The following is a 24,125-nucleotide window of genomic DNA, read 5'->3' as shown; positions in this document are numbered from 1 at the left end:
ATAGGTGTATGTTGTGAAATATAGACTATATATATATATATATATATATAGTGATATATAAAGTACATAAGACACGATATTTACGAGACTTAGAAAATATGTTTACGTTCTCGAGACAGTGATAATAATTTATTTTATTATCTGAAATAATAGGAGTACAAATATAACTCTTACTATTTTTCTCTCTTTCTCTCTAGCCTTGACATAGCTTCTTACTCTCCATGGAGATGATGATAATTGGTGGTGTAGTTTATAAATGACCTCTCCACACATATTTAAAGAAAATGGTGACAAATACAAACAAACTGACTTTTTGCTAATGATTTGTTGTAAGCGAATTATCCACTCCTTTGTTAGTGTTTTCACCACTCATGGTTTGGTGTTTTCCATGGATGAATTCAATATCATTATAGTTTGTCATCCACATTTACAACTCCCCCTTGGATGATCACAAGTCTTCAATTGACTGTATCATTAGAACTTCTCCAATAATAACTCATGAGATGAATAGATGCATAGTCTAAAGAAAACAAAAATACTGTGCTCATATTGCTAATGTAGCATACTCTTAATTAGATGCTCCTTCTGCTTGACGTATTCCCCTGATTACAATAATTCTGGTTTAACTAAATTGTTATCAAGTTGATGCGTGTCAATTCAGTTCTTAAAGTTTTCAAATGAAAACGTTAGAGACGTGAGTTTAGTATTGTCCCTTCTCATAAATCATCCCTTTTTTATTTGATCGATCGTTCCAAGTTAGTTAGGACGTTATTTCAGACATCATCTTCCATAACCTGACAATTGGTAAACTCTGTCCTTTTAGTTAGTTGGGAAATGGCACGATCAATGTTTATTTTTATTTTTAAATTCTCTTTTGTTTCATTCGATTTAAAGATTAACACGAAAAGAAAAAGAATGCGTTAGAATCTATTCCTTGTATAATGCGCATATATATAACCATAAGAAGTTGTAGAGAAAAAACGACCACCTCGAATATACAAGGGAAAGAACTAAAAAGCTGCATAGAAACTTTGAGTTTTTGCTTTGTTTAGTCGTAAAGGTGGAGAAAATTTTCAGTGTATTGGAAACATGATATGGTACATCAAGTGAATATAACACTTCATGTACTAGACCTTGTTCTCAGCCCACTAAAAAATCTCTTGTAAAGGTGGACCTATCGATTGGAATTTCGAGTGAGAAATATAACAGGTTGTCATCAATTTGATGTGGTTGTTTGAGAGAGAGAGAGAGAGAGAGAGAGAGAGAGAGGGAGAGAGAGGGAGAGAGAGGGAGGAGGGTTGCAAGTGGCTCTTGATAGCAAAGCAAAGCAAGCGTGGTTTTAAAGGCCACCCTTTGTCTCTTCCATGTATAAACCTTTCCCAGCACCTTCCCTTATTTTCGGGGCTCTTTCTTTCGCTTCAACTTTTCTTCACTTTATAATTTATAGCCTCTCATTTATTCCTTTGTTATAATTCGTTACATTGCTTAGCAACATTGAAAAGCCAAGTATGTATTCTCAATCAATCTTTCAAAAAAGACTTACTTACACTTTTGATGTATCACCGCCGTGACATTTTAGACTAATAATACATGTTACGTATTTTAAATTTCTCACATAACATCATGTGATTCATTTGGAACCGTTATCTGAACATCCCGTTTCGTGTCAATCATTCTTTCATCTTTGGTATATATAACATATACCTACATGCTACCACAGAATATAAATAGAGCTATTAATCTAATTATAAAGCCCTAAAGCAAAATGTGTTCTTTCTTTTGATCTACCACTGCTAGTAAACTCTACCTAGTGCACGCTCCCTCATCTTTATCTTTTTATAAATTAATTCCACTGAATTACCTACATCTACATGCATGTCTATGCTAACAGTAACACGCAATGATGAATAATCCTGTATATATACCTGATGAGTTTTACTCAAATTATTGACAGCAATTTCTGAACTACTTTAAATTGTTTTCGATCATCTCTGCAGGTCAGAGACAAGCACAGTTCGACATCACGACTTCACGACACTGTATTAATATATAAATATGTGTTACCATCAGCTACAATAATTCCTGTACAAATTCAGATGCTGCATGTGCCTGTCCTTTCATTCCCACAGTTCTAATAATTTTTCAGAAAATAACATAAAAACATATTTATTTTGACTTAATAATTGTTTACACATGTTAATCCTGTTACTAGCCGCACTCGGTGGCGGCATACGCCATTTTTTCATGAGATTTCTCTTCTCTGAGAAGAGAGTAGAGAAGCCCTACAATTTAAAAATAACATAAATAAAATAAAATGATAATCCACGAGCCAAAGAAACCCTAATAAATTAATAAATATGCAGAAGACATGTTCATGGCCTCGTGCACGGTTATCCAGTTAGTTTTCTGCTATTATATTCTCATATCATTCTTTTGTGTAAGAGCAAGAGCATCCCAGCGAAGGGCTCTGTATAAGGCTAGAAAAATGGTAGATATAGTCCATTTTAGAGTTTCGAGGAATCTTTGAGGTTTTATAAAAAAATCTCTTCCAATGGGGGCTATATATGTCGGGCTCTATATGGGGCTATATATATTTATTTATGTAGTAATTTGATTAAGCGATGATTTTTTTTTTGTGCTAGCTTTTCTTAAGTTGATTTTTGGACGTGCTATCTTAATTTTTTTTTAATTTTTTTTTTATGGACCTTTCAACCTAAAAAGCTCAAAATGTGACAATGTTAGATTTAATCACTTATGAATTGTTCATTAGATTAGATTATCTTATCTTATCTCAATCTCATCCGTTGAAACAAACAAACCCCCACTTCACCCTCTGAAATAATTTGATTTTTCATGTATAACACAACAATTTACCGAGCACCAATTGGTAAATTAGTATCATACAATTTTGAAAAAAATTATTTGAAATTTTCATCCACAATTTCATCCACCAATGCCCATGAACATTAAATCAATTTGAATTTTTAATTCTTATGGAATTTAAAACAATCATTAATTAGCCAAATTGCAAGAAAATAAGTAAGAAAAAAGAATTAAAAAATAATAATAAAATGAGAGTATAAGTGTATTCGAAAGTGGAGGGAGAGTGATAGACTTTTGCTTATATGGGTTGCTACTTTTTTTTTGGGACCCAATATTTTTTGGGGCTAGATGTAGCCCGATTTTATGTTACCCAAGAAAAGAAGTTGTTAGTCTCAGTGGTGGATCTAGCCCCATTTTCCGGCTCATTGGGAATGAAATTTCTCGCTAAGACTTGAAATGTAATAGCCTCATAGAGGATAGAGCCCCAATTGGGGATGCTCTAAGTCTTCCAAGTTTAGAAGAACCAAAACTTTTGTTTTGCTGTCTAAATAATTTGTTACATATTAATTATTGATTAATAGGATACTAACCTCTTGCCACACGCTTTTGCTTGTGGCAATTTACTTTTTTTACATTTTATTCTTTATTTATTAGTAATTTTTATTTATGTTTAGTTTGAATTTTTTTCCAAAATTAAATTGTTTTATATTAGAATCCTAATTAAGAAAGAGTATTTTGGGATATTGAAAGCTTCACCATTTTGGTTTGCTCCCTTTATATATATATATAGAAAGATATAGATTACAATGGCTCTTAGGTTCATAACTTCATATAAATATGCTCAAAACAATTGAAGAAAATGAATGGCGAACCCTTCAAGCTACTTAAAAGAAATTAAATTGTTTTATATTAGAATCCTTCAATATATATATATATATATATATATATATAGAAAGATATAGATGACAATGGCTCTTAGGTTCATAACTTCATATAACTATGCTCAAAACAATTGAAGAAAATGAATGGCGAACCCTTCAAGCTACTTAAAAGAAATTCAGAAAATGGTTGAGGCATGAACATATGCTTAATTACTTAATTACTTAATTATACTTAAACTTGGCCAACCTGGTTTAGTTGAATAATTGTACAAATGGGGTTTCTGATGACCTATATAATGATCCTACGCTTTCATGATTCGTGAAAGTCAACTAGTCGTTAATTATTCAATTATTACAGTAATCCAAAAAAATAATTAAATTACGGTACAGATTGGATTATGTCTCTACTTGAAGAATAATTTATGGAATTATGCATAATTGAAATCTAATCCTTTTTTTTCATGATTTAGCTGCTGTGTTTGATTTAAAAGACATGGGCAAACTTACTTTCTGGGTTTACAAATTCATAATAAAGACAATGGGGATATTTTTGTTAATTAGTCAAAATATGCGATGGATTTAATACATAAAGTTGGAATAGAGTCTTGTAAACCTGCATCTACTCCATGCAAGCCTCATAATCAACTTTTGGTTAATGAAGGCAAGCCATTGACAGGTCCTACTCTGTACAGGAGTTTGGTTGGATCTCTTCAATATTTGACATTCATAAGACCAAATACAGCATTTGTTGTTAACTCTGTGTGTCAATTTATGAAAAATCCAATTGATATGCATTTTGCTTGTGTTAAGAGGATTTTGAGATATCTTCAAGGCACTGCAATTTGTGGAGTAACTTATTCCTCATATCCAAGATACACCAGTTCAACTGATTGCTTTCTTTGACTCTAATTGGGCTGCTGATTTGAATACTAAGAGGTCAGTCACATGCTATGTGGTGTATCTAGGAAATAATTTTTATATTATGACAACCAAGAAACAGGTTTCAGTTTCTAGAAGCTCGACTGAGGCAGATTATAAAGCTTTAGCATATACTGTTGCTGATGTTGCTTGGATTAGGTTGCTTTTGAAGGATTTGGGGTGTTGTGTTATTTACTCCTCCCACCATTTATTGTGATAACATGTCAGCCATTGCATTAAGTGCCAATCTAGTTTATCATTCGAGGATTAAACACCTTGATACAGATTATTACTTTGCCTAAGAGAGGGTTCATAAATTAGGGGATCTTCATGTTAAATACTTACCTATTGATGAACAAACTGTTGGTGTGTTTACTAAAGGACTCTATAGTCCTACCCTTGTTCGACATTGTTGCAATCTCAAACTCGGTTACCTTACTTGAGATTGAGAGGGAATGTTGACCTATATTGCCATGTCATATGTGATAAACTTGTCTAGTAATGATAGGATTGGATTATGATAAGATTGTCATGTCATCATTAGTTTGGATAGGATTTATTATATTGGCTATAGCGTAAGAAAGGTAATTATCCTTGTATTAATAGTGAGGATAGCGATCAATACACGTAGATTACTTTCTTCTTCATCAACCTCTCTCTTTGTTCTTCTTCCTTTCTTTTCTGTCATACCGTTAAGAGTTGACACATATTAATCCTATTACTAGCCGCACTCAGCGGCGGCACACGCCATTTTTTTCAAGAGACTTCTCTTCTCTGAGAAGAGAAGCCCTACAATTTAGAAACAAATAAATAAAATGACAATCTACAAGCCAAAGAAAACCCTAATAAATTATAATAAATATGCAGAAAACATGTTCATGGTTTCATGCACGGATATCCAGTTCGTTTTCTGCAATTAATTATATTCTCATATCATTCTTTTGTGTACGTCTTCCAAGTTTAGAAGAACCAAAACTTTTGTTCTGGGCTGTCTAAATATTCTGTTACATTATTAATTATTGATTCATTATTACGATATAACGATGACTCTTTGGTTCATATAAATATCAATGGCGAACCCTTCAAGCTACTCAAAAGAAATTAAGAAAATGGTTAGTCAACTTCTAAACAACGATTAAATATATTCTCATGTTACTATCTACTAATTTGAAGGCACGAACATGCTTAATTAATTATACTTGAACTTGGCCAACCTGGTGTAGTGAGTATGGTACAAATGGGGTTTCTGATGACCTAGCTATATAATCATCCTACGCTCTCATGATTTATGAAAGTCAAATACTCGTTTTTTTATTTTTAATTTTATAAAAGCGACCATTTGGTGGCAAAGCCACATCAGTCCACTCTTTAGGACGCCGAGAAGACTCACAGAGGCATTTTACGCTCTTCCTGATCACTATCGTATGATTCACATAGCGTCATAAATCGAACTAAAGGCTAGCTGTGTGCAATATGAGCCCCCCAACCCGCAGGCCACTCCATGGTGGTTAAAAGTCAAGTGCTCGTTAATTATCTAATATTAGTCCAAAAAATAATGAAATTAGGTAGAGGTTGGGTTGTGTCTACTTGAAGAATAATTTATGGAATTATGCGTAAAATCTATATTCTTTTTTTTCCTGTTGGATTTAAAATGTACCCCTTAAGTTGACAAAAACCGGGTAATATATATATTATCCTATTTGCTGGCACAAGCACAAAATTCAGCACATTTTTCACACTAATTCGTATTAAATTTGTAGCATAAGTTGGGAGGATAACATAATTTAGGTTGGTTCATAAAAAAAATTGGGGAATATTGTAGTTATTGGTATTGGTGATGATAGAGAGGTTTAGGTTTTCTGTTTCGACAACGACTCGAGAGTTGAACTTTTAAGCCATGATGAGGTACCCATCGTCGTCCACTCTTACAAATCAGTTGGTCCACTCCCATCAGACCAATATCCGACCAAGTTGCTTCAGAAATGCACAATCTCTAAAGCAACTTGGTCGGATTAAAAGGTTTCCATGCACAAAGACAAATACGTCATCCTGTAGCCGTCCCCGTTAAAATAGCTACGGACGCTAAAACGCCCCGTAGCCGCATCCCTAGCCCCGCCAGGTTCCTCTACATGACTAACATGTCAATGACTCGTGATTTATTCGATCATGTAGCCAGAAACAAGAGAGGAAGTGCAAAGAGAGAAATGAAGTGAATCATTTCCCCATCCGAAAGGAACATCTAGTGAACCGGAAGATTTCAAGGGAGACTTAAAACAGACCAATAGTTGGGCCTGCCGGGGCCTGAAAGAGTTCAAGACTCGAGATTGGGTTGGCCCGGATGGGCAGAGCAACGTAAGGCCCAACCCAAAGCTAAGACTTAGTACAAGTCACCCTGAAAAACCATCAACAATCAAGCAACTCAAACATCTGAAGTTTTGACAACGAAAATGTTCTCTATTATATATGAATGAAGAGAAGGTCCGGCTGTTTTTCAAGTTGTTTCCTGTGGTTTATAAACGCGACGGTCAACACGAAAAAAAAAGAAAAGAAAAAAGGTAAAGAAAATGGTATAAATTAGAACTACTAGCCTAGTAACGTCACTCCAATTAATCATCCAATACAATGACCCCCTTTCCTTTAGAATCGACATTGTTCTGTTCTTGCTTTCCCCGATCATCACAGATTATCCCGTCCACGGGTTCAGGGTCTAGCTCCATAATTGTAGGTTCAGGTTCTGCAGCCAAATTTGTCATCTCAGTGTCTGCCACGACAGCTTGCTTTCCGTCACTTTGCGGAGATGGTGGTTTCAGAAAAACACCGCTACTTGACTCAGCTTCCGATTGCTTACCTGGATTCAATATGAGAGATTCTGGTGGAGGATGATGGGGCACAGAAGAGAGAGTCATGTTTATCGCTTCACAAATGGTTCCTAAAGAAGTCTGAAGTGAAATATGGGCATTTCGCTCCACGATGTTGCACATCTACCAACATAGAAGAGAAAAAAACGAAAACAAATTGATTATCGAATTCTCATACTGAAACCAAGATTGTACACAAATAACAAATACAACGTACCTCATTATAAAGGCGAGGCAATTTCAATCGATCTGGATCGTTGTCACAAGCTGCAGCAGCAACTTCTTCAGGAGCTGCAATTTTAATCATCGCCAAGCCAATCAACAGAAGGCAACAGAAGTTCCAAGATTACCGTTATTGCTGTGCCAAGTAGAACTTCAAGAAACAGAAATAAACTTACTGATGTCTACTATTCTAGGCAACTGATCAACCATGTGACTATTAGTCTCCACAGAATGAGGGCTTGACAATATTGTAGCTTTCGGTTCACTCTCAGGTTCTTCACTTCCAACCACAGTTGCTTCACCCTGGGAAAGCAATCAAATCCAACATAAATTTTTTTGACTAACTATGCTACAAACTTGTCCACTTAGAACCATGCCTACTTTCGTAAATGACTACTATACATCTAAAGCCCAATCGCTACACAAACAGGGATAATAAGATTACGAGGCACTTAAATGTTCTTCTTTAAGCTACAACACACAATGAACGGTTGGTGCAATATGCTGGTACCACGATATATCAAAAATCATAACTTACATATTCCTCTGCAATCAACTCTGAAACGTTCCCTTTCTCCAAAAGAAGCACCCTTTTCTTAATAAATTCTACCTGCCTTCTCTGCATATCTCTATATTGAAATAACACAGAAGAGTTAGGAAACAACTGAGGTTGGTTCACGGCATCACTGGTTCCCTGGGAAACATTAGCTCCTATGTCACTTCCGCTACCATTTTCACTAGCATGGTTGCTAGGTCCTTCTCCATTAGTTGCTTTCTCACCATTCTGTGCTTGTGTATTAACTTGTCCAGGGAGGGGTAAATTTATAAAGGAGAGATTCAACTCTTGACAGATAACTTCTTGAAGCCTCAGGTCCTTGTCATCAACAATAGCTTGCCATCTTCCATATCCATGCCTAAGGATCCAAATAAGCAAACAGTAAGTGAAGAATTAACATAAAAGGACCACTCAGCATGTACTAATACATGCAAAGACAATGTAGAATTGTCTCGTGAACAAAATCAGAAATGGCAAAAGCCTATACGTTGCATACAAACAAAAGCAAATTGGTTTAAAACATGGTACAGATGTTTTTCTGCTAATCCGCAACTGTTTAGTTTGGCTCAGTTTCGGAATAAATGATTTCATGCTCTTCAATTTCTAAAGAATCAGGAGACACCCAAAAGAACAGCAAACCTTATTTGGACAATTTCTACAGAAGATTATTCTTGGTCAAGTTGATATATTGCCCTTCTGACTATCCTAAGAAGTATCAACCCAAATTAGTGCAAGCAAACTACATGATTATCAACAACTGCACTGCTAACAGACGCAGACGAAGCCATGTATATACATATATATGAGCATATGACATGTAATGTTCCACATCAGACAGACTAGCAAAGTAAAAGTATTAACAGCAGATGCAAAAATAATTGTAAATATCAAGCAGTAAATTCATACTTAATTACGGCACGCAGCAATGTTAAATCATGTTCCTCCTTCCAATACTTTCCACCCTTCAATCCAGGGTGGAACAACAAGGTACCCTCTGAAAAAAGTGGAGCCCCTGGATTTCTTAATGCTGCTTCCACCTATCATTGCAACACAAAAAAAAAAAATAATAATAAATAAATAAATCAAATCAGATGAAAGGATGTTACTTTTGATTCCAAATCCACCTTTTATATCCTCTCTCTGTGGCTTTCCCCACTCTTCAACATGTTTATGTGATATTACTTTTTATTAGAAAATTCGATTTGCAACTTGCAAGTAATACTTCAGGTGGTTTGGATACGTGAACTAAAGACTCACAGATGCTCCACTTAGAAGATATGACTGAGATGGATGGTCAGGGAAGAAGGGGTAGAGGAAGACCTAGGAAGACTTGGAAAGAGACTTTAAGAAAAGATATGGAGTACTTGGAGCTAACGCAAGACCTGGCACAAAACCGAAAGCGGCGTGCTAGGATTCCTACAGCGGACCCCACTTAGAGGGATAAGGCTTGGTTGTTGTTTTTGTTTTGCAAGTAATACGTAACCAAGTGATGCTTGCCTATCAACAGTTTGTCAAGTTATGTTGCCTGTCATGAGCAGGGCATATTGTCTTATCCCATGGCAATATAACATGCCAGACTGCATATTATAGTATACTTAAGAATTCTAACAAGTATATCAAACAGAGAATACAAACTAAATAAATCTAGACCTCCCCTTATTTGAGGAGATCAAAACAATTGATCACCTTCAACACTCTCGACAAAATAATACACAGTAAAAACTCAATTGACAACCCACATTACTCATTTGGTTAGAATATGTCCAAATACCAACTAATTTTTTTCCTTAACATACATATTTTCCAATTAAGGAAATAAGAAAAAGATAAATCGGAATAGTATGATCATAATCATCGATTGAACTTGTGAGTACAAGCTTACCCTTTTCTTCACCAGCATCAGAGTTGCAACCCTAATAAGTACATCTCCTATTCTGAGCCCGTCTTTAGGAACACCATCTACAACCAAGATAAGCAACAGTTACACATTAAGACTAGAAAATGAGGACATCGAACATAGAGGGAAGATGAAAACGACATGAGTCACAACAATTTATCACCTGCAAAGGTTGGAGAGTCATTCTCTCCTTCAGCTATGTGCTCCAAGAATAGTTTAGCATATCTGTAAAAAAAAAATACAGAACACAAAATAAATTCTTCACATTTATGCACAGCACAATAGACACAACTATTCAAGCAAGCATAAAGTCATTTGGAATGTGCTTATGCTAAGTTGTGATGAATATGAGACCTCAGGTATATATATATTGATAATCTTGAAAGACCGAGCGTCCATTTACACCATTACCTTATAACTAATGATCAAGATGACAGCCCATTTTATCAACTTATATGGTGTTTTTGAGTTTTTAAAGGCATATTTGGAAGCTTTTAATGCTACTGAGAGGAAGGAAATTTGAATATCATTCTAGTTACACAAATATGGATTACATCCAAACTGTCTAGTACTTATCCCTAATTCACACTATATTTCATTAATGTGATTCACCATTTAATAAATACTGCTAAATACCCAAATTAACAAAAAAAAAAATACAGGTGCATCACATTGTCACCCCTGATATCTACAAAATATAATATTCAATTAATCAATGGACATCTGAAAACAGCATGTAAAAAAAATCCAACAATCCTGAAAAGCATGTGGACAACTGAGGAAAGAAGACAAAGACAATACCGATATTAAATTCCAGTGACCTACTATAAGAAATTAACTCAAAATGGATGCAAATATGGAGGCATTACCTATCTACTTCTTCAAATGTCTTCTTCGTGCGTGCTGTAAACTCTTTCCAGTCATAATCCCCCACTCCGAACCTGCACATTCCAGAGAATCTTATCACCAAAATGAACCCCCCACTCAAACACATACACAAGGCAATTTAAAATGTAGAAGCACACTCACAAGGACATAAACCCCTAAACCCAAACATGCAGATACATTCCAGACATCCTTGTCAGAAGAAAGTTACACAAATCACAATTTGAAATGTAGAAACACCCACTTTCACCAGGCATGCGCATCTGTGTACATACACATGTTGTAGCACAGAATCCATGGAGTTTTAGTGGTTCAACATAATAATAAGTGCCGGACAAGAAAACTTCAAATTTTAATAAACTACCTCATCAAGACTTGTACAAACATGGCTCTCTGGCTTTGATTGAAACCCAAAACTTTGAAGGATCTTCCTTCTCCTTCCATCAAGGGAGGAGGCTCCATACTTTCCACTGAAAAATAATTCATTTCAAAGTGTTAGTATGATAAGCAAGAGAGCAACTAGTTGTTAATTTGTCATCAACTTATTTAGACAGTACATGAAAAAACATACCACGACTTCTCTTTCTGTTAGGCGGCCTCTTCCCCCCAGAAACAGTTCCAGATGATGATGTTTCAGCATCCATCACTTCAGCTTCATAGTTATCATCTTCACCGTCAGAACTCACATCTTCCAAACCAGCAAGATCGTCATCATCAACAGATACCATCTGAACATATTCCAAAAGCTTAAGATGTCTTATGGCATCTGTTACCACAGATCTCTAATAACATGGTTTCATCTCAAAACCAAATTAAGAATTTTGGATTGTTTTTCCTAAAAAGTTAATACATGAGATAATTCATCCACGTATTAGTTGAGATCTTCAAAGAACATGGCCTCAAGACGCATGCACATTCAACCATATCTTAGATCTGAAAGCCATCACCTTCATCCGCATCTTTCTGGGCTAAACAGGTGGGCACGGGGAGGAAGAGGAGAGAGAGGGTGGGGGGAATAAATACTCGAACACGAATATTTTTCACTCTTGAATAACATGGTAAGGGTGTTGATGGGTTTACTTTATGGTTTGTCTCTCATCTTCTTTTATTGGGAATAGCTATTCTAATGATTCTTTGACATCCTAGTGCTGAACTAACCAATCTCAAAATAATGATCTGTCTATTAAGGGTGATACGATGGACCTGCATGGGCGTCTGATTTTGCTAATCAAGGTTTGGTCCTTTTTCTCAATTTAAGCCAATTGCCCTTTTTAAATTGTTTTGAAGGTAAAATGGAAGTTCTTTAAAACAATTTGTACGGTATAATAAACGAGCTACCAAACTCCTAATCTAATAATAAAGCTTTGATGCCCTGGGGGACGGTAAGGCATCAATTCAGTGATCAAAGGGTAAATATAAAACCATGTTAGTGCAACTTTAGTGCAATACCTGCTTACGACTTCGCTTTCCTTTTCCCAAAGCATTAAATTCTTCAACTTTATGCACTTCATATTTGTCTTTTAATAACTCTTCCCAGTAATTTGTTCTTTCATAACTGCTTGCAATAGGTCGACTTTCCATGGCAACCTTTTGTGGTTCCTCCTCTGCTACAGCCTCTGCTTCATCAATATATTCAAAATTCGCAACCTATAACACATGATACTAGTTTAATTTCCTTAAAAAAGGATCACCATGAATCATAAGTCAATAGAGAGGCATGAGATAAGACAGTTGTAGATCATGTGGAGCAAGACTGCCTAGTATTAGAAATTGTGACCCTGCATGATAAGACATGATGGAAATAAAATCCCAAACTAAGCTACAGGTTCTGCAGACAGAAACTTTGACTTCAATAACATACAGATGAAAATATCACCTGCACGGCTGCACCACTGGTGCTTGAACCCCCTTTCTAAAGAAGAAATTATTCAATAAGGTGAAAGAGGAAAAAGGGATATATAAAGTAAACTCATTATTTCCCTTAGTTACTTACCGAAATATATGAATAAAGAATTTTTGAGGTCACAATTTCCCCAAAGCAAAATCGAATTTAATCTCTTACATTTCACACGTCTTCATATTCAGGTAAGCATTTAATTAAGAAGATTTTCAAGTTAATGTAAGTAAAGGACTACAAAGATAGCAATTCATGTGATGCAACAAAGAAAAAAGATAAAGAACAAAGACTGTTTAAAAGAGGGGGAGTGTTACAAAATAAGAGACTCTTCATCCCCGTTGGTTCCAATTGTGACAACAACTGACTTTCCCAATCAACCACCAAGTGATTTTAATAATCTATAACCACTATCTATACACGAATGATTGTGTAAAGGCATCTAGAAACATCCCTAGAGATGGTTAAAATTAGAACCACAAATGTTATACGTACATTTTGACTTGTTAAAATCAACCTAAATGTAACAACTTTAATTTACAACCATATAGAATCCATCAGCTAGTGTGCGCTACAAAACATGACTAACTCCCTAAATTAAATGTTATTGTGCCCAATAGACTACCATGCTTAAAACAATGCTGCATTTCTAACATTGTCCAATGCCTGTGTGCTACGACCCACATGTTGCCAAAAGAACAAAAGCCCAGGGCACCAATGAAAATTTATAAACTTGTAACTACCAAACAACAATATCAACTATGGTGCTGAGGCAAATAAGCCTTGTGCAAACCACCACCAGCATGATGCATTTGATAACCATAAGGACCTTTACTATCTATGTTGTAGAATATAACCTTGAAGGCCTTTAAAAATCCATCTTCATCTTCATCATCCAACATAGCCTCATCATCGCCAGCTTGATCACGATCCAGTAGTCTACCAACAAAGAAACAGAGCAAACAATAATTTTGAGAACCATTTATTGGAATGCCAAATCATTTCACTGAAACAAAGTGGCTTATACATTTACCTATCTATTGCAGCGTCATCATAATGGATTTGACGGGATTTTCCTGCTTCATCATTTTCGTCAGCAAATAATTCCTTCGATCCATACCTTATGATGTCATCTAACTCTTCCTAACATAAATTTAAAATCATTTGAAACTTGATTACATTTTCAAGGTACATAATGTCTATACACCTCTAACTGCAGTTATCTGAACTTACACATTCAACTTCTATTAAAGTAACTGCAAAGAAGAAATTTCAAAAGCACAGCTCCATAGGAAAAAGTGACAAGTATGAAAAAGCTCATTCAATTGACAAAATGCTACAGATAAATGTTTCACTTTTCCTTTCAAATAAGTATGGCCGCCTATTTTTTTGTTAAATAACACTTTGGTCCCTGTGTTTGCTCATATTTTTGTTTTTGACACCAATTTGGTCCTTGTTCTATCCCAATAACAATCTTGGTCTGCTTTGATGTCCTCTGTGTGTTGTGTGCTGACATAAATGCCCAAATTAGACATAAGGACCCAAATGGTTAACAACTAAATAATATGCAAATTGAAAACACAGGAGCCAAATTGAAATTCATAACTTTTTCTTATGTTTTTTTTTTTTTTCAGAATTTCAATTTGGTCCCTGGATTTCAATCATATGCAATGTGTATTAGCTACCTACATTCTAAACCACAAAGCCATCTCTTCCACTAGAATTATACAGGATACAAAATTACAAATAGCATGCATAGAGATGCAATCATCCATGGTTACGAAACCCATTTCACTCTGTTTGCAACTTATAATTCAAACTGTTCCTCATTCAACTCCAAGAGATGAGTTTTCTAGATTCAAAGTTGTTCCCAACAGATATACTTGAGCATTTTTAGCTTAAAAAAAAATCCTAATTTCACATACATAATACATCTCAAAATTATTGACCTATAACTTCAAATTGGAATCCGGCTATTCCTTTCCAACCGAAAACCAATTATTTTACCTTCCAAAATATTCGTAATCAACCAACTACACATTTTGTTTTCTTTCACATGCAAAAAAAAAGTATAAACTAATCATGAAAACTAAATTTAGTTTGCCACTAGATAAAAACGACCCAAACGTCCAAAGACATTTGCATACCTGGTTGATATCTTGTTTCTTTAACCTTCCAACAACCAAATGCTCCAATACCATTTTCTTCTTTGTCATTTCCATCATCCGTTCTTCAATGCTTCCTCGGGTTACTAGCCTATAAATCATTACCTGCAACCCCGAAACCACTATGCAGTTTAAGACACAGTAACCAAACAACTAGATATCAATGAAGAAGTAATTTCAACCTTGTTAGTTTGCCCAAGTCGATGAGCTCTTGCCATAGCTTGTAGATCAGCATGAGGATTCCAATCACTGCAGACCAAAAGCAAATTTGTTGAAGAAAGTTCCATGACACTAACTATTTAATTATTGCATGAAGGTAAACTATGAATCAATGTAAGTGGTAAATTTACCTATCATATATGATCACTGTGTCTGCAGTTGCAAGGTTTATTCCTAAGCCCCCAGCTCGAGTAGATAGCAGAAAACAAAATCTAGAAGAATTTTTGGCATTAAATCGATCTATTCTTATTTGTCTCTCAGCTCCACCAACTTTTCCATCTATCCGTTCATACTGCCATTTCTGATTAAAAAATTGACAATTTTACAATATCAACTGTTTCATTCTGCAAACTCCAACATCAAAGAAACAAACAACAAAATAGCTACGAATGAATACTTTGAAAGTACAATAGTCTTCTAGCAAATCAAGCATGTGCTGAAACTGCGAATATATGAGAACTCTATGCCCTTGCTCCTTAAGTTTCACCATCATTTTGTCTAACAATTGCAATTTCCCAGAAGTTTCTAATAGCTGTCTGTCAAATAGTAAAAGAAAAGTGGAATCAGCTATCTCAGGAACTCAAAGAACAACACCTCAGAAGGTCTATAGCTTACTTTAAATAGTATAGATCAAGAAAATGCAGACTCGATTCAACACAAGCGCAAGGCTAAAATAATCTATCACGGCCTTATGAACTTAAGCACCCAAATGAGCCACCAACTCTATACAAGAAACCAGTACATCAAATAGACGGCACTAAAGGATCATATAAACAAATAAGAAAGAAATAGTATTACTTGAAAGCTTCATTTGGATCTGCTATGTCTGGTTCAACTCCCTCTAACATAAACGGATGACAACAAAGCTTGCGCAATTCCATAACCACATTGATAAGAGATATCTGGTATAAAACCAAAATATTGTCAGACTGGAGTAGAATGAAAAAATAATAATTAAGTTCACTGGGACGCAGTCTTACCTGTGCACCACCTCGACGAGTTAGTATTTGATAGTTACGGGTCAGAATTGCTTTGTAATACTCTTTCTGTTTGCTGCTTAAATCAACACGTAATATCAGTTCCTTTTTAGGAGGTAGTTCCTTCATCACATCCTTTTTCACTCCTGCACCAATTACCATTTGCACACATTTTACCTAACTTTTCAATTATAATGGCCAATACAAACTAAAAAAACATCTCACTGTAAAATCCAAATTATCCTTAAAGCATATCTAATGGGAGCCTTATGGCCTAGGCAAATTGATAATTTTGCCTCAAAATTGAAAAACCAACTTTTTGCCCAATAAATTTGCCTAGTCAAGTAGAAGCCTAGGCACCTTGTGAGGCCAAAACTAGCCCCGGCCCAAGCCTCGGGTGGCGTCGTACACATTTAACATTTAAAATCCTAGCCTCTAGGCCTTCACCAGTAGAACCAAAAAATATTGGTTGGCAATATCATCGTTTTGAGGGGCTAGATTTTGCCTCTAGCCTCCAGCACTTGCCCAACACATTAGATATGCTCTTAATGAATTAAACCTCTGGATAAAACAAATAAACAAACAAAAACAAGAATCAAATAGCAATGCAAGCATAATGTAATACGTCTTTAAGAGATATTTAAATGGTATTAGTAATCCCAAACTTGAAAGGATTTAAGATTTATACTTCTTAGGAGATGGGGAGCCAACATTCTATGAAGCCGTGAAACTTGTTCCTCTTGATTTATATCCTTAAACTCTTCCTGAAACTCTTCCAGACTTCCGAACTGCAAGTATTTTACCCTCCAGTCAAATAATAAGACAATTTTGTTTTCAACTAGCGAACTTCAATACCTTAAAGTTGATATTATACTAACCTTCCCAGCATCAAGGAAATGCATAAGCATAAAGAGCTCGTCCAGATTGTTCTGAAATTTTATCACATGTCAGCAAAATTATAAGTTGATAATGACAAAAAAGACAACCTGACCATTATTTGTGATACCCGAAGACCCATAAGGAACAAGAACACTATGAAACTGACAAAAAGGACAATTTGACTATTATTTGTGATACCTGGGGACCCATAAGGAACAAGAACAATATAAAACGACAAAAAAATGAATCAGATTTCACAGAGAAGGAACTGTAAAACATAACTAAAATGGGCCAATTTTTCAAGAAAAGAAAAAGAAAAATAAAGAGAATCATCTTTAGAAAGTTTTAAAAAAGGGAAAACTAAGCAAAACATATATGTAACACAAAACAATCTCATAACAAACCTGGAGGGGAGTTCCGGTCAGAAGCACACGATGATTAGTCCAATACTGCTGTAATGATGAGAATAATTTTGAATCCTTATTTTTTAGACGATGACCTTCATCAACAATCTGCATATGGAGGTCAGCATTAGGCAGATATCAGACGTTGAGGACCAATAATGTGTACAGTGAGCCACTGAATGTTACCATGCACTCCCACTTTATTGGTTTTAGTGACGTTGAGTCTAAGTTGATCATCTCATACGATGTCAAGAGAACATCAAATTTGATCCTATCTTGCTTGCTTTCACTAACAATTTGACCAGATTTCTTTTTCTTTATCTTCTTGTGATTTTTGGGGAAGTAAAATTCATATTCCCGTATGACAGCACGCGCTTGGGAAGAGCCAACATACATAACCTGAACCAAGTGAATTTATAATCAGAACCACACTTACTTACAAATGATTATAAACAAGACAGATATTTAATTTACATACCACATTCATTTGAGGTGCCCATGTTGCAAATTCCCGTTCCCAATTTCTCAATGTTGAAAGTGGAGCCACAACTAGATGCGGAGAGACTTTCTCTTCAAAAAGAGATGCTAAAAAAGCAATACTCTGTATAGTTTTACCTACAACCACATAAAAATTCATACTGTTGGTAAAGTCCAGCTATCTAGAAGAAAAGGAAATAAAATTTCAAGGATAAACAAAGACTGACCAAGTCCCATCTCATCTGCAAGTATAACATGAGTTTGTTTGGACCAGGAGAAACGTAAGAAGTTCAACCCTTCAAGCTGATACGGATGCAGAGTGCCTTTAATTGAACAAAAAAGCACATGATCAAACTAAATAACCCAGGAAGAGACATACAAGCAAGAATGCAGAAAGAGCATAGCAGACAGATTAATGTACCTCCAGAAAGAAAGTCAGGACTGCCTTCATACTGTTGAAACTCTTTCTGCTTATTTTTTGAGTCCATGGCATCTCTAAGACTGCTCTTCTGCTTGCTAGACAAAACTTTATGAGACCTAGACTGAATTCTGTTAAATCTCCCTATTTCCGGCTGAAATGCAGCTATGTCCGATTCGGATTCCCAATAGCACTCATCATAGGGAAGTTCTTTCCACTTTACTAAATATTCTTTCTCATCGTCTTCCCTGAAGCATCCAACAAGTATTACCGCAGACTCAGTAGAAACTTAAGGACATATATTAAACGAAGCCTGCAGTCTTCTGTTTAAACAGTGATTCATCTTATATTTAACAAGCATGCTTGAGGTTCTCTCTTCAACCTTCTTATATAAATTCAAATTTCAGATAGACTAAAGATTACAAACCATACTTTAATTACAAAAGAGGTTTAAAACGGGTAAACCTGCAAGCCAGAATTCGATCAACGGTAGTCCACTCAGGTCGAATGGCAACAAAATCATCCTCAGAGTTATTACTTGATTCCATTTGACGATGGAAATTATTTACTTTTGTCTTCAAACGTGGATGGGCCTTAAAAGCTTTCACAAACTCCTTCTCTGGAACCCTGAACAAAAATATATGTAGTAGGAGGATGAACAGGGATGATGAAGATGTAACAATGTAGTAGGGTAAACTGAAACTCTTACATTGACAAAAATCAGACAAAAGTTAAGTAAATCGAGTTTAGTGCTAAAAAGGTGATACAATTTGCTAAATAAGTACAACTAGAAAGTATTACGGCAGGTTTCCAGTGTCAAACAACTTTACTGCAACCGGTTATGCTTAAAGGAGTTTGAACAAACAGAGTTAGCCGGTACAGATAAACATAATAAGCAGAAACCATTACCATGTGCAATGCAAATAAGATAGTCCCTTCCACTTTACAAGATATTGTTTTACAAAAATTTGCTTTGAGCCCAGCGTTGAGGCATCACTATCACCAGCTACAGTAGGGCGCATTTCACAGTCCAAAATCTTATCAATATCATTTAATGGGCTTACCTGCAAAAAAAATAAAAAATAAAATTCCCAGCCTGTCACCAAATCCTACAATCCTGTAACTAGTTTATTTACAAAACTGAATTTAGAAAAGAAACCGTACACATTCAGGGCATCTCCAGTTGCCAAGGGGAGGCGATCTCAATGGTGGAAGTAAACACTTAGAATGGTAAGCATAACTACAAGTTTCACAGTCCAGAAGATTCCCACTTCCACCACAGGCTTGACATGAATTCTCTTTCTATTTGTCCCAAAAGAAAAATAGAAAAATGTAAGCCAAGGATTTTTTATAAAAATTTTAAACAGGAAGGAAGCATGGGAACACGGCAGTCTTGAAGGAGTGCTAACAATCTCCAAAAGGAAAAACACATAACAATAATTCCCTAAATTTGAGACAGAAAACTATGATAACATATCAGAAAGTAAATTTTCATTTCAAATCTCCAAAGGAAGTATTACTTCCAGCATTGTCCTATGATGTTAAGTTCAAAATTCATCAAGCAAGGACTGCAATGTCTATATTTGACGCATACTATAAGAATTTTGGTCTTCCCAGTCCAAGTTGTGCAGTAATGGAGAGAATTTTTCTTTCAAGAACGGCAAAGAAACAATACAGAGGTCATTTAGGATGAAAAGTTTCTTCTGCATCTTTTTTCTCGCCGGGTGTCAAGAATGCTATTAGTGGAGTGCAAAAACTTTAAGACATTATCCAAATATTGATTATCCGTTTTCTAGAGCATTAAAAATCCAGTAACCACTGGACAAAGCACTACTACCAAAAACTTCAGTTCTTTTATTTTCCCAGAAAGTCCTTCATTAATTCATTGGTAGATGGTATTTTCAGAAAACTCATGCTGAAATATCCGTGTGGTTCTTGATGCATAATTACTCCACTTCCAGTTATTTGTTACAATTCGCTATTCAGTATCATGCATAGTGATGACTGATAAAAAGAAGAGAGCAAGAAACCCACGAAAACAAGAGAAATAATAATAAAATTAGTTGAAACAAACCGCATCACTCCTAATAATCTTTTCAAACTTTTCCGGAGCTGTCCCACGTTTTCCAGACACAAAATCAGCCTCATCATCTGACTCATCAATGTTGTACACCGGTCTTCGGTCTGACCTAACGCGAAGCCTCTCCACCAAGCTACTCATACTCTGCAAGGAAGGAAGGGGGCGGTAAACTGAATCAGCAACTGGATCATACATGAGAAACTGGGGAAGAAGTTCTTATCTGCTAATTAAGCAATTCTACCTGAAATGGTCTAACTGTGATATCTATACATTAACCACAGTAGTCTTCTGTTTAAAATTAATTAGAAAATTTTCTTTAGAACACGGTCAAACCCATCTACCTAACAATATTTTCAACTCTTGAAATCTCTACGTGTTTCATTTTCTCTTCTATTTTTCCTACCTTTTTTTTTGCGAGATTCATACGTCTGAAAATTTTTAAATGACACTGTACATCATATGCACTGCAAACATGATTATGCGAGCACAAGCTGAATTAGCAGAAATAAATACCTAGTATTGCTAAAATGATCAACTAAATTTAGCAAGATGCTATCTTTTAACCAAAATGGCAATATAACAATTCCATGAACAGAACAGCTGAAACGTTATACAGAAAACCACTTAAATACAAGACCTAAATGGTAAGCGAAGAAAAATCCTTGTAATCCTACAATAAAGAAATTACCTAAACCCGCCTATCTACGTACAAAAGCGGTTCTTTGGAACAATAATCCCATTATTTAATGTGAAGCCATAACTGATGAAAGAAAAAGTATAACTGTATACGTGCAAACGTAGATGGATTGTACGAAGATACATACAAGTACAGTAATACAAACAACTACACAATCACACACGCGCACAAGCAACATCCACATGCATAAAACATCATAATCAACTAATCAAGAACGTTCAAGCAATCCATATATGCTAGGAACAAACTCGAAAGAATTCCTCATTTATAAAGACTGTCACTTTTCTTATACGAAGCAACATAAAAAAAAAACATCTTGCATCATCAATGATCACACAATTCACAACAAACTCATGCAAGAAATAAAACTTAACAGCTGAAACTTCAAGTAACCAACCCCACACTGAAAATGCACACATGAGAATTCTCATCGAGAAAGCAATAATAATGAAAAACCACCCCCCATTTGTCAAAACAGCAAAACAACCGTCCAAGACCTAATTCACAAGCAACATGAAGGGTTTCTTGGACAGAAAAATTTAAAACCCAATCGTATAAACAGAAAAGGAACCCTAAAAGACCGAAATTCAAAGCCCACATGAAGGGTTCCTAGTGCAAGGAATAATTAAAATTTTCCCACCAATTTTCTGTCGCTCGGTGGAGTAATGTGTTTTCGATGTGTAAAAACGCAAAACGCGGTAAAAACAGCAAAACAACCCTAACAGACTGAAATTGACATCCCATCTCAAGGGTTTCTTATGCAAACAAATTACAATTTTCCCACCAATTCTTGGTCACTCAGTGAAGTTATATGTTTAAGTTAAACATACAATGAAAATACACAAAACCCATCTACAAAAACAGCAAAACAACCCTAAAAGACTGAAATTCACAACCCATCAGAAAGGTTTGTTGAACAGAAATTTCCCACCATTTCTTGGTTAAAACTTGAAACTTAGTTAACTGCCATGTGTTCGATTGATGAATACACAGTCAAAAAAACACAAAACCCTGTTTCCAAAAACAGTAAAAGAGCCCTAAAAAGCTCAAAATTCATAAAACCATTTGAAGGGTTTCTTGGACATCAAAATTCAGCAAAATTCACACAACATCTCTTTGCATTGACTAAGTGAAGTGATATGCGAGCGTTTAATTATTAATATATTAGCGTAATTAAAATGAGTTAATGGAAGAGAAGAAGTTACCGGAGCTCGGTGGATCTGGGGGACCAATTATTTCGATAGTGTGCCTGAAAGCCCCCTGAACCCAAAACGGCCGGGTTTGGAGCGGGTTAGAGAAAAATGAAACAGAATAATAAAAAAAATAAATGGAAAATAAAAAATAAAGGAAGTGAGGAGAGAGAGAAAGATTTCAAATGATTTTCTTACCCCACAGACACTGTAGAGGATTTTCAGCGTGGAAATTGGAACTTTGTTTACGTTGGGGGGTGGAGGGGGGCTTTTTATAAAGCTCTCATCTTGGCTTGCATGTTAATTTTAAGGTTGGTGAAGGATCTTAAGGTCTTTTCACGTTACATAACAAGTTTGAGGTTTTGAAATTTATTTGAGTTTCGGGGACTATAAAATAATTCGGTTGAAGCTCGGGGGGGGGGGGGTATAATTTAATTTCGTTGTAGTCATAATGCGTGTATTTTCAACACCTCTAAGACTCTCTCCAACCATGGGCTAAATGCCAAATTTCTCTCCTATTCCGCTCGAAACCCAACCCAAGCTAAATTTTTGGGCTAAAAACCAAATGCCAAATGAGGGCCAAATTCCCCCCAAGAAATAGCCCAGAAACACGTGGACTCTCCCTTTCCCAACCCACGCTCGGCTCGGTCACTCACGCCACACTCCCCACCCGGGCGTTAGCCTTTAGCGCCCGACAGTGTGGGACCCACTGTCAGGGCCGCTGTCGAAAGCAATTATGAGCCTAACGGCTCTTTTGTTCATTGAACGATTGGCATTATTGGACCGTTGGTTGATCCAACAATCCAGATTCAATTTTTTTTTTTATGTTATTTTAAAATACAGTGAATCCAACGGCTAAGATCGAATATAATCAACTCTAACGGTAAAAAAAAGATCTAACAGCCCAAATTTAAATCTAATGGCTAAAATAATTTAAAATTTTGAAGGCTTGCTTTGTGGAAAGATTTAGTGATTTTTCAATATTTATCGGAATTTAAATATTTTTAGATTAAAATGTTCATAAAATTAATTTACGATAGTCTACGTAATTATTTTTTTTAAAGTTAATTTAAGAAAAAAATTAGCCTAAATTCATTCTTCAATAATCTCAGGGCAAAATTTTAGCCCATAAGGGTTGGAGCAAAAAAACTGTTTCTGGGTTAAAAGCTAAATTTTCCGGACTAAAAAATTTGACTTTTAGCCCATAAATTGTGTAGAAAATATTTTGTTAAGTGTTAAATATTACATAACAGTAATGATCAAAAAATCATAATATTGTTTTGTCTGTTATATTTAAACGAAGCGTTATGCAATTTATATCATTAACTTTTATCATTTCAACATGACACGTGAATTTATCTAAATCACGTGCGAAACAATTCAAAGTATATACGACAAGACGCATTTCGTGTCAAACATGATGCTAGTGACATTGACAAAACACTATTGACCCATCTTGATCGAAAAAACCTCATGTCAAGGATGACCAAATGAGATGAAAAAATAATTACCAATGATTCCAAAATATCTAAGTACCATTATACAGAAACTATGTCGTTTTCAAGTTTGCTTATTCAACTGAGAAGTTAAATCATTACTTTCTAAATTGTGAAATGCAATTTATCATTGTCAACAAAATTTGAAGGATCTATGTAGATGTGGTGAGTAAGAGAATATTAGACTTC

General features: G+C 35.4%; 1 protein-coding gene across 1 annotated transcript; it reads right to left on the bottom strand.

The window, feature by feature from the left end:
* Positions 1 to 7,047: 7,047 nt before the first annotated feature.
* Positions 7,048 to 22,695, bottom strand: LOC137717262 (CHD3-type chromatin-remodeling factor PICKLE-like). The gene is made up of 32 exons (XM_068456569.1): positions 22,639 to 22,695; positions 22,456 to 22,510; positions 20,548 to 20,697; positions 19,638 to 19,775; positions 19,383 to 19,537; positions 18,939 to 19,100; positions 18,477 to 18,721; positions 18,283 to 18,378; positions 18,057 to 18,193; positions 17,765 to 17,977; positions 17,579 to 17,686; positions 17,174 to 17,224; positions 16,984 to 17,083; positions 16,299 to 16,441; positions 16,117 to 16,220; positions 15,716 to 15,854; positions 15,450 to 15,619; positions 15,282 to 15,348; positions 15,082 to 15,204; positions 13,968 to 14,077; positions 13,792 to 13,873; positions 12,490 to 12,687; positions 11,612 to 11,768; positions 11,405 to 11,510; positions 11,025 to 11,096; positions 10,319 to 10,380; positions 10,141 to 10,217; positions 9,165 to 9,295; positions 8,241 to 8,616; positions 7,879 to 8,005; positions 7,698 to 7,771; positions 7,048 to 7,603 (listed from the first exon to the last, which is right to left on the bottom strand). The coding sequence occupies exons 3-32, from the start codon at positions 20,692 to 20,694 to the stop codon at positions 7,229 to 7,231; spliced, it is 4,245 nt and encodes a 1,414-aa protein (XP_068312670.1). The 5' UTR covers positions 20,695 to 20,697; positions 22,456 to 22,510; positions 22,639 to 22,695; the 3' UTR covers positions 7,048 to 7,228.
* Between the last annotated feature and the right edge of the window lie 1,430 nt (positions 22,696 to 24,125).

The sequence above is a fragment of the Pyrus communis genome, chromosome 15 (assembly GCF_963583255.1).
Source record: "Pyrus communis chromosome 15, drPyrComm1.1, whole genome shotgun sequence".
NCBI classification, from domain to species: domain Eukaryota; kingdom Viridiplantae; phylum Streptophyta; class Magnoliopsida; order Rosales; family Rosaceae; genus Pyrus; species Pyrus communis.
The sequence above is the reverse complement of the archived record's forward strand: the minus strand, read 5'-3'. Positions and strand labels throughout refer to the sequence as shown.